Source organism: Coturnix japonica, chromosome 1 (assembly GCF_001577835.2).
Source record: "Coturnix japonica isolate 7356 chromosome 1, Coturnix japonica 2.1, whole genome shotgun sequence".
NCBI lineage: Eukaryota > Metazoa > Chordata > Aves > Galliformes > Phasianidae > Coturnix > Coturnix japonica.
In genome coordinates this window covers 924,679-936,142 of record NC_029516.1, presented here as the reverse complement: position 1 = coordinate 936,142, position 11,464 = coordinate 924,679, and the positions used below count along the sequence as shown (strand labels likewise).

The 11,464-nt window shown below is 51.3% G+C and overlaps 2 protein-coding genes across 2 annotated transcripts in view; one reads left to right on the top strand and one right to left on the bottom strand.

Annotated features, from left to right (window-relative positions):
- KLHDC10 (kelch domain containing 10) overlaps positions 1–1,173 on the bottom strand; it is an 11,396-nt gene extending 10,223 nt beyond the window's left edge. The window contains exon 1 of the mRNA XM_015856948.2: positions 1,008–1,173. Within this exon, the coding sequence (XP_015712434.1) occupies positions 1,008–1,113 (106 nt within the window). The 5' untranslated portion in view covers positions 1,114–1,173. The remainder of the gene's footprint in view (positions 1–1,007) is intronic.
- A 187-nt stretch (positions 1,174–1,360) lies between these two features.
- On the top strand, positions 1,361–10,195 carry ZC3HC1 (zinc finger C3HC-type containing 1). The gene is made up of 10 exons (XM_015856143.2): positions 1,361–1,589; positions 3,229–3,340; positions 3,498–3,648; positions 4,647–4,730; positions 5,281–5,408; positions 6,524–6,681; positions 7,362–7,578; positions 8,256–8,465; positions 8,795–8,992; positions 9,775–10,195. The coding sequence occupies exons 1-10, from the start codon at positions 1,468–1,470 to the stop codon at positions 9,841–9,843; spliced, it is 1,449 nt and encodes a 482-aa protein (XP_015711629.1). The 5' UTR covers positions 1,361–1,467; the 3' UTR covers positions 9,844–10,195.
- Positions 10,196–11,464: the final 1,269 nt, after the last annotated feature.

Here is an 11,464-nt window from a genome sequence, read left to right as displayed (position 1 = left end):
ACCCCCAATACATCATATATGGCCCTACACGATCCCCACCACCCCCAATACATCATATATGGCCCTACATGATCCCCACAACCCCCAGTACATCATATATGGCTCTACATGATCCCCACCACCCCTAATACATCATATACGGCCCTACACGACCCCCACCACCCCCAATACATCATATATGGCCCTACATGATCCCACCACCCCCAATACATCATATATGGGCCTACACGATCCCCACCACTCCCAATACATCATATATGGCCCTACACGATCCTCACCACTCCCAATACATCATATATGGGCCTACACAATCCCCACCACTCCCAATACATCATATATGGCCCTACACAATCCCCACCACCCCCAATACATCATATATGGGCTTACACGATCCCAACCACCCCCAATACATCATATACGGCCCTACATGATCCCCACCACCCCCAATACATCATATACAGCCCTACATGATCCCCACCACCCCCAATACATCATATATGGACCTACATGATCCCCACCACCCCCTATACATCATATAAGGCCCTACATGATCCCCAACACCCACAATACATCATATATGGACCTACATGATCCCCACCACCCCCTATACATCATATACGGCCCTACATGATCCCCACCACCCCCTATACATCATATACAGGCCTACACAATCCCCACCACCCCCAATACATCATATATGGGCCTACATGATCCCCACCACCTCCAATACATCATATATGGGCGTACACGATCCCTATAACCCCCATTACATTATATATACGGGTCTACATGATTTCCACCACCCCCAATACATCATATATGGCCTACATGATCCCACCACCCCCAATACATCATATATGGTCCTACACAATCCCCACCACCCCCAATACATCATATATGGCCCTACACGATCCCCACCACTCCCAATACATCATATATGGCCCTACACGACCCCCATCGCCCCCCTCCCACCCCATTGCCCCATTACCCGCCCTATGAGGCCTCACCCGCCGTGTGCGGCCTCCCCGGCAGCTGCACGAAGCGGCTGAGGATCCCGTCCTCCATTCTGCCCCTCAGGCCGCTCCGTTCCCTCTCTCCATCCTCCGCCGCCATGGCCGCTTCTCCTCACACAGATCCCCACCCCCCTCCTTCCTCGACAGCCGCCATGCCCGTCGACCAATCAGCGAGCGGCTTCTGAGGGATCTACCAATCACACGCTGGCTTGTTGGGAAGTGGGAGGGAGAGAAAGGGAGGAGCCGCACATCTTGCTGGCCAATCAGAGGGAGGGTTTCGGAGGTGGGGCCAATCAGACGCGGGCTTGTTGGGAGGTGGGTCAGGCTGAAGTAGCAGAGCGCCGAGCAGAGTGTCAGGTGAAGGTGGGGGGGAACGAAAGTTGCGCGGAACGAAAGTTGCGCGGCCTCCGTGTCCCCACCCGAATCCTATTCAGTGCTGCGCTAAGGGACCAAGATGGCGGCGCCCAGCCCCGAGTCAGCCGGGGGGGGTCGGGGTCGGTCTCCCTCCGTTACCCCGCAGCAGATCCGGGATCTGATTGATGGAGGAATCGCTTGTGAGGGCAGCGGGCCTGAAGGGTGAGGGCCTGGAATGGGGGGAGGCGGATGGGGCTGGGGGGAGATGGTGGGGCCTACGGTATCGGGGGGAGGGGGGAAGAGATATAAAGGGACACCGGGAGGGATGAGGGGACACTGGGGGGGTTGGGCCTTGATATAGGGCGTTATAGGGGCTGTTATAGGGTATAGGAAGCGTTAAAGGGCACAGGAAGCATTAAAGGGGCAGTTACAGGGCATAGGATGCGATATGGGGGCAGTTATAGGGTATAGGATGCGTTATAGGGCATTGAAAGCGTATAAAGGGGGCAGTTATAGGGCATGGGATGCGTTATAGGGCATAGGAAGTGTTAAAGGGGGCAGTTATAGGGCATAGGAAGCGTTAAAGGGGCAGTTATAGGGCATAGGAAGCATTAAATGGGGTATTATAGGGCATAGGAAGCGTGAAAGGGGGCAGTTATAGGGCATAGGATGCGTTATAGGGGGCAGTTATAGGGCATAGGAAGCATTAAAGGGGGCAGTTATAGGACATAGGAAGAATTAAAGGGGCAGTTATAGGGCATAGGTTGCGTTATAGGGCATAGGAAGCATTAAAGGGGCAGATATAGGGCATAGGAAGCGTTATAGGGCATGGGAAGCATTAAAGGGGGCGGTTATAGGGCATAGGAAGCATTAGTGGGGCAGTTATAGGGCATGGGAAGCGTTATAGGGCATAGGAAGCATTAAAGGGGGCAGTTATAGGGCATAGGATGCGTTATAGGGGGCAGTTATAGGGCATAGGAAGTATTAAAGGGGCAGTTATAGGGCATAGGATGCATTATAGGGCATAGGAAGCATTACAGGAGCAGTTATAGGTCATAGGAAGCGTTAAGGGGGCTCTTATAGGGCATAGGAAGCGTTATAGGGCATAGGAATCGTTAAAGGGGCAGTTATAGGGCATAGGAAGCATTATAGGGCATAGGAAGCATTAAAGGGGCTGTTATAGGGCATAGGATGCGTTATAGGGCATGGAAAGTGTATAAAGGGGGCAGTTATAGGGCATAGGATGCGTTATAGGGCATGGAAAGTGTATANGCGTTATAGGGCATGGAAAGTGTATAAAGGGGGCAGTTATAGGGCATAGGATGCGTTATAGGGCATGGAAAGTGTATAAAGGGGGCAGTTATAGGCATAGGATGCATTATAGGGCATAGGAATCATTAAAGGGGCAGTTATAGGGCATAGGAATCATTAAAGGGGCAGTTATAGGGCATAGGAAGTGTTAAAGGGGGCAGTTATAGGGCATAGGAAGCGTTAAAGGGGCAGTTATAGGGCATAGGAAGCATTAAAGGGGCTCTGAGGGGGGAGTAAATGGGTTTGCTGACAGTTCTGGGGACGTTGAATGGTATTTAGATGATGTTGGGCCTTATTGTAGGGAAGAATAAGGGGGAAATGAGGCACTGAGAAGGTGCTGGGGAGGCAGTGATGAGCAATGGGAGGTTATAGGAGGGTAAAAAGGGCAAGCAAATGATCTGCCAAGATCTGAAATGAGTTGAGCTGTGCAGGAACCAGGACCCACAAATGAGTCCCACCATAGGGGCTCTGTGGGACACCAAGAGACAGACAGTGGGGGGGTTCTGGATGAGCACAGATGTTTCACTTGCTGACTCGTTGTTCCTTTCAGGAAGGACACGTCCGACTGGTCGGAATCAGCGAATGGATCTTTGCAAACCGATGCTCTCTCCTTGGAGTCAACAAGCAAAGAAGCTTATTTCAGCAGAGTAGAAACGTTCACTATATCCTTTCTGATGCTGAATTTCTAACCTCCTCCTCCCCTTGCTTTGCATCATTTCTTCACAGGCTCCATCTTTTCTTCTTGGGATAAATCACCCCGTGAGGAATCCTTCCCAGGTCAGCCTGTATTTAATAGGGTTTTATCCTTAACATGAGCACCCGCTGAAGTGGGCAGGCAAACCCCACGAGCTGTCTCCCTTGGTCTGTGCCAAGTATGGATGGACCAACGTAGAATGTGACATGTTGAAGTGCTCCAGCTGTCAGGCCTTCCTCTGCGTCAGCTTGCAGCTCACCTTTGACTTCAACAAGTGTACGTATAACAGAGCTTCATTAAAACCCCTGCTCTCATTGTCAGGATGCTGGGTCTGCTGTTGTGATCCTCTGCTCTTTTATCTTGATGCAGGGCATTGAGTCCATACATTCAGGTGCTCATCTGTAATTTAATACATAAATCCCTTTACTGCCCTGCTTAAGTTCGTTTTCTCTCTGCTGTGGGTTCCATCTTACCTACAAGACAGCAGAGGGTGCAGCCCCAATGTCTGACAAATGCAGTGCAGATCACGCATAACTGGGAGCTGCTTTTCCTTTGGGCTCCCACTGAATATTGACGCCCTCTGTTTGTCCAGGCTATCTTTGTTAAATAAACCTTGGCCTAATTATTCTTGTTAGTAACCATGCTGCTGGTTTCGGAAGAGCCTAAAAATCAAGAGAGAGGAAAGAAGAGCAAACGTTTAAAAGAAACAATAATAATTAAGTCCTGAATGGGGTGAATAAATTAAATGCAGTATCCATTTGTTTGGGGGAAGTTTGAGCTTGATTTCCAGCTATAATATGTCTCTTACAGCCCCAGAGAGAGGTCAGGGACTGGCAGCTGCTCAAACAATCAGATAACTGGGAAGTTCCAAGCAGTCCCTGTGCTGGTGGCTGGCATGAGCTGTGTCTGCTGCTTGCATACACCATAGCAGGCTCCTCTGGTCCGTGCTTGCTGCTCCCAGAAGTAAGAGGGGATTTTATCTGCATGGCTGTGGTCAGGCTTAGCGTTGTGCAGATGATCCAACCTTGCTGGAGCCGCTGTTCCCTTTGGCAACGTGGTTTCCTGCAGGGAGGCTGGAGGGGCAGGATGCTGCCAGTTCTTTTTAGTGGGGAGCTAAGAGCTTCAGGCTCTGCACGTTACAGCCTCAGGAACAGGAGGATCTCAGCTGCCGAGAGCACAGGCTTCTGCCTCCCTGTCTCCCTTGGTTTGCTTTTGCCAGCCCTTCCCTGAGGAGGTGGCTCAGCAGAGGTGTAGAAGTGAGTTTTGCCTTGCAGATAAGGAGCGCTGCGCGGAGCTGAAGAAATCCTTGTGCACCGCTCATGAGAAGTTCTGCTTCTGGCCAGACAGCCCCTGCCCAGGTTGGTCCTATAGAGCCCACGTAGTGCACAGCTTTGGGATTATTCCTTTGCTTTTCTCCCTTTCTGTTGTTGTTCTCCCTCCTTGTTGTACCTATGCATTCTCTCCAAGTACTCAGTGCCATAGAAGTCCTCTTTTACCCATCACAAGGATGTTGAAACAGTGATATAGGGAAGGCTCTGAGCAGCCTCAGCAGGTAACTGAGCCCCAGATCTTGGGGCTGCCTCTCTACCTTCCTGTACCTTCTGGGCAGTTAAAATGCTGTTCAGGATATAACTGAGAGGATATAGGGGAGGATAAATGACTTGGGATGCTCAAAGGGTGAAAGACTTCATCTTCACAATGATCTTTGGGGTCTTTTCTGATCTAAATGGTTCTGTGATTCAAAACTGTGCTGCACTAGGAAGGGTGATTGCAAAGGAGACTGCTCAGCTTTTCCTTTAACATCTGGAAGACTGTTATTAGAAGACCTTTGCTGGTCATTGCCTCTCATTTTGTGGGATAACAAGGAAGGGGAAAGCTGGTGCCACAGCCTGTGTTTTCTTACACCAGATCGCTTTGCCCTGTTGCTGGTGGATGAGCCCAGAGCCCTTCTCCAGGACTTCCTGGAGCGTTTCCAGAGCCTGTGTCAGCTGGAGCTGCAGCTGCCCTCCCTCAGAGCAGAGGATATGAAAAACATGGTGAGTTTTTTTTGGGGGGAGTGGGGATATTTAAATCCCTGGTGACAAAGCCAGGCATCCCTATGTGAGCATATATTAATGTCATCTCCTTGGCTTTCTACATGGATGGTCTCTGCAGGGTGGCTTTTACCTGGCCTTTCTGAAAGCAATTTAAAAGGAGTTTGGAAGGGTTTCTGCTGTGCAAGCTCTTGCCCAGAGCTGGCACATCTGACTTGTGCCATCACAATGCTGTCAGTGGGAATAGGGCTGAAGCATTGGGCTCCTGCTCTGCACCTATGTTAGCAATGCAGGCTGCACAGCAAGAGTGATCTGGAGTCCTACAGGCTCCTGGTAGAGAGCTCCCATTCATTATTTCTAGGGGCTCTGAGGTACAGCAGCAGCCTGTGGGTCAACTTCTCTAATGAGTAAACACAATCCTACATGAATCTGGAGCTGAGAGCTTGCATTTTCAGAGAGCAATAAGGGAGAGGCAGGAGCTAAAGCTTAGCATTCCTGCAGCCAGGAACAAGTGTGGGATTGCCTCTTTGCAGGGTCCTGGCCAGGCCTTGTTCTGCTGCAGCCAAGTCTGGCTCTCTGGGCACACTCCCTGGGCAACAGATGGCTCTCAGCAGTGAGAAGCTGCGGAGGATCCAGGGAACTCTTCATCCATTCAGCAGAAAGCACAGAGGAGTTCTGTGATCACCACTGCTGAGCTGTGAAAACCAAAGGGGTGAAGGGCTGAATGTGCCGAGCTCGTGCACCTCACCCCTGGGGTGGGTGGAAATGGGGTCTCTCCATATATGTAACATGGTCTGTGGGTAGAAATGGGGTGTTTCATCAGACAGACTTGCCTGATGTGGGGTGAAAGACTTATCTGGAGGTAGGAAAAGCATTTATCTTTCACTCACTCTCACTTTTCTAACCAGAAACCATCTAGCACTCTTCTGTCCCTATGGGTTTTCCCATGCTCATTTTCCTGCTGCCAGCATTAGGAATCTCGAGGGCAGCACTGCTGTAAGAAAGGAGTTACGTGGCATCAAACAGGAGGCAGAATTCAGCCCTAAACTCCAAAACAGTCAAAGGAATTTGAGCTCTGCCTCTAACCTCCATCTCTGCTGCCTTTTTCTGCCCCACAGTCCCTTACAGAGGAGAAGATCAGCCTGCTGCTCCAGCTGATCAAGGAGGAACTCGAGCAAAGGACCGAGGGAGAGAAACCACCAATGAAGTTTGCTTCAGAAGTCCTGCAGGTTCACATTCCTGCCTGTGTCCTGGCTCTGTGCGGCTGGACCTGCAGGTCAGCACATGAGTGATCCCAAGGGTCTGTTCTTTTTGCCAGTGACACCTCTTAGGGGCTGGAGGAATGTGAATGAGTCTCTTGTGATGTGTTTGCTGTCCCCTGTTTCATAGTCTTCATTGCCTTCAGCTGTTAAAATGGATGAGCCTACAGAAACCCCGACTCCTACCTATTCTAAAATAGATGTCATTCCCTGAGATGTCAGGATCTGAAATAAGATCTCTGAGCTGTCAGTCACCCCATTCAATGGTGATTTGGATGTTGTAGCCCCTGAGGTGTCAGACTCGGGGTTGCTCTCATGGCTTGTCAGGCCTAAAGGAAAAGAGGGAAGTTTCACGACCCGAAGGTTTGTGCTTCCTATAGTGTGATGTGAGCAGAACAGCCGCGCTGTTTGTGCCTGAGGCATTTTGCTCTTACAGGAGAAGGGCTGAAGATGGGACAGTGATGTCTTGGGGCACTGATAGCTGAGCGTGCTGCTGATCTGTGGCAAACCACAAAATAGAAAGAAGTTGGTTTTAAATCAGTGCTACAGATGGGTTTTAATGTACTTCAGCACGTCAGGCTACCGAGAGGGGAAAAAAAAAGGGACAAATACCTGCATCTGCTCTAAAAGTTGTGATTCTAGGGAAGAGTCCAACCTCATCCCAACCTTCTCCCATTCTTTGGCTCTGTCCCCATAGTGTTGTGTCCGGCTCTGTGCTCTCAGTCATCACCTGCTCTCGCTGCATGAGGAAGGTGGGACTGTGGGGTTTCCATCAGCTGGAATCTACAGGGTTGGAGCTGGACTCCTGGAGCCCAAACATGACAGCAACTGGAGATCATGGCCCTCCTGTGCCCACATCTCCACGCAGGATGCTCACACGGAGCCAAGACGCGATTTCACCGGGCTCTGAGCAGGTATGGCATGGTCCTGATGTGGTTATTAGAGCATGCAGAAAAGAGACTCATCTCAATTCTGCATCTCCGGCCATGGGTCATGTGTGTGGTGCTGCAGTTGCTGTCAGGACAGCTGAGAAGGCTTTGATTCCTTGTTGAAGCTGGGTGGCATCTTCCTGTTCCCTTCAGGCCAGAGGAATCATAGAATCCCATCCTGGCTGGGGCTGGAGTTACCTTGGTCCATTTGATTTCCACCCTGCCCTGCAGGTCCACCCAAGTTATGCCCAGCCCCATGTCAACATGGGTTTGGAGATCCCTAAGGAGAGGATCCCACAGTCCCTGTGCCACGGATTTGGCACCCACACTGTCTTCAAATGGAACCTCCTGGGCTCCAATTTGTGCCCAGTGCCTCTGGAACTGCACTGGGCACCATTTGAGGAAGCCTGGCTCTGTCTTCTTTGAGTCTTCTCTTTGAGTGTTTGGTGAGATAAACCTGAGCCTCCTGTTCTCTGGGCTTAATGCTCCCAGCTCCCTCAGCCCTTCCCTGTAGGAGAGAGCCAATGAAGCCCATAACACTGCTTTGAACCCATTGCCAACTCATGTTCAGCTTGGTGTCCACCAGGACCCCAGATCCTTTCTGCCAGGCTTCCCAGCATGTCTTGTGTTTGGAGCTCCATTAACTACTTGTTCTTGTTCAGGAGAAGAGTCCCTCCCCATCCATCTCTCGCTTGAGAGCTTCAGATCCCCCCAGCAGCCCTATGGAGCGAGGGGGTGAGCTGGAGGCTGCCAGCCCCACACAGAGGAACCGCCCCATTACCCGCAGTATGGGGCAGGGGGACAATGTGGAGGTGCCATCCAGTCCCCTCCGCAGAACCAAGAGGCCACGGCTCTGCTCTTCCAGCAGCTCGGTGAGTGCTATGGGGATGGGCAGTGAGAGTCTGGGTGGGTTGGGGGGCAGATGTGGGCAAAATTTCCATCCATAGGATACTGTTGTCCTCATAGTGTGGATCTGGGTTGGGGTTTGGGCATGGAGAGGGTTTTGTTGTGTCATTGGAGTCTGTTTTAAACCATGCTGTCATTAGAGGTGCTTAAGGCCAGGCTGGATGCGGCTCTGGGCAACATGATCTAGTGGTTGACAATCCTATCCATGGCATTTGGAATGAGATGGTCTTTAAGTTCCCTTCCAACCCGAGCTATGCTATGATTTCTTTCACTGTCACTTTCTCCTACTGCTCAGGATACTTCCTCAAGGAGTTTCTTCGACCCCAGCTCCCAGCATCGTGACTGGTGTCCCTGGGTCAACACAGTGGAGACAGGAGAAGCTCCAGAGGATCCTGAGAAGGAGCCTGCAAAGGGAGAGCCAGGCTGGCAAGTGGTTCTGAGCACACTCCTTGCCAGCAGAAAGTGTGACCAAGTGCCTGAGACAGAGCGTGTGGTGAGCCTACAGTCCTGAACCCGAGCACTCGAGCACTGCTTGCTTCAGCCTTTCCCAAACCTGAAAGCCTATGGGGTGGATGAGGCACAGCAAACAGTGGATAGGATGAAATGTGTGCCTGCAGAGGCTCTGCTTCCCCTCTGGCTGTGCTGACAGCCTCTCAGCCAGGTCTCATCTGAGCACAGATCTGTCCAAGGGCTGCTATAAATAAGAGTGTTTCAGAGCAGCTCAATGCTGCCTGAGATCCAGTTTCGTTTTGCATCCCAGCTGAGGATGTGACCTCTGGGTCTTGCTCTCCGCAGCCCCTGGCCTGTTGGAGTGGTGGCTTTGCTGAGCCACCAAACTGAGCCTGTATAGCCAAACTGAGGCTATAACCCACTCTGAGTGGGTGGCAGGCACCCTCTCCAGGGCCCCATTATCTTCTCTGAGTGCTCCTACCTTCTCCCTTCCACTCTGCTTTGGGGCTGAGCTGCAGGGAGTGCTGGAGCAGCCCCCCTTCATCATTTATCTCAAGCATTTGGTATGAGTTGTGACCTCAAAGGGGCTGATCTCTTACCATTTTTGTGCTGGTGAGTAGCCCAGAACAGGGAAAAACTGTATCTAACTGGTTTGTTGATATCCAAAAAGAACATTTCCATGTGGCTTTTCAGGGGGCAGCGGGGTTTCTCCTTGCATGCTTTGGTAGTGGGTACCTGGAGCTGGAGGGGGGATCCTTAGGTTGGCTGTCTGTGGATCCCTTTGCATTGCTTTGACCCGTGTTGCTTTGCTCCCTTCTCCTGCAGAGCCTCTCAGTGAAATCCTGCAAAGTGTTCCGCATTTTCCGCCAGTGGGAGAGCATCAATCCTTCCTGAACGGGCTGCAGCCTCCAGGAACAGCAGCCTTGCAAGCAGTGTGGGCCGTTGTGTTGATCCAGCATGGTTCTGCTTCACAGCTGTGTGCTGCAAAGGCTACGGGCCACCCCAGTGCCAAACTGGGATGGGGAACCCTCCATCCCCAGCTGCCTTCCAGGAAGCTTTTCTTCTCATAGATTGCTGCTGGAGGCTTTGGACTCCCTCCTTCTCTCTCCCCATAGGGTTTCAGCAGCTGTGTTTGAAGCCAGGGGGGTGAGACGTGGTCACCTGGTAAGGGTGACATCTTGTCTGGCTGTGAACAGCACAGCAAAGTGATGCCAGGTGGGAATAAACATTTCACTTTTATTTCTTACGGTTGTTACAAACCCCCTTTCTCCTGGGGCAGGGGCAGGCAGCTGCCCCAAAAGTGGATTCGATTGAAGCATCTGGGGTGTGTTTCCAACCTGCTAAGAGCAGATAGGAACCAGGGATGCTCTGTTCTGGGCTGATAAGTCAGTTAAGGAGGCTGGGACACAGCCAAAAACCCAAAGCTTGGGGCTTCGGTGCTCATCAGCCCCACTGAAAGGGGGAGAAGAAGCCAAGGAAGGAAACCTCAATCTGTCATCTCCATCCTTTAAGGATGATAAGGATAAAGCTTTGGGGGGGGCTCAGACCCCACAGCCATTCCCCCCTTCCCATCTATTGCTGCAGGTGTGCTGCTGTCAAAGCATGGGTGAACACACAGGGAAATGCCATTGCTGTTTAGCAGAGCAAAAACTCTTTCTCTTATCCCTTTTTGGGGGCAGAGGTGTGTATTTTGGGGGTTATTTTATGGCTATTGAGGCTATTGAGCCTTCAGCCATAACGATGCCCCACATCTCAGCTCACATTGAAACCCCTCCATTCCTCCCTATATTCTGCCCTCTGTGGCTCAATCAGGATGTGGGTTCTGTGATGGATGTGACCTTTTAGGGCAGCAAAACAGCCTCTAACCCCAAACTTTGGGCTGAGATTCCTTCTTTGCAGGTACACGTTGAGGTTCCTCACTTGTGTGTTGACTCAAGAGGACTGAGCTGCTGGTGTAAATACAGGATGATGGCAGGTTAAAGAATGCAGGATGTCCACCCTGGGGCGTGGAAGCACATTTAAATATCCTTTAAAATCACTGTCACACGCTTTATTGTCACCTATTGTCACCTGCCCCATCCGGTTGGGTGAACAACAAGCACGGGGTGACGCTTCAGCTGCGTCACACAGGAAACAAACGGTGACACTTCAACCTTCATTGACAACCCCGTGGGGTTCTTTTATTGGGGCATTTTCCTCATTGACAACCCCTTTTTTGGGGGCGTTTTACGGCGATTTTGGGTCTCTCCTCCTAAAGTCCCCACCGGGGTCTCGAACCCGCGACCTCACATTGAGCCCCCACACACTACAACTCCAACCCTATGACGCATCCCTCATTGACACAACCCCTTTTAATGGGGCATTTCCCTCATTGACAACCCTCTTTTTTGGGGCGTTTTGCGGCGATTTTGGGTCCCTTCTCCTAAAGTCCCCACCGGAGTCTCGAACCCACGACTTCACGTTGAGCCCCCACACACACTACAACTCCAACCCTATGACGCATCCCTCATTGACA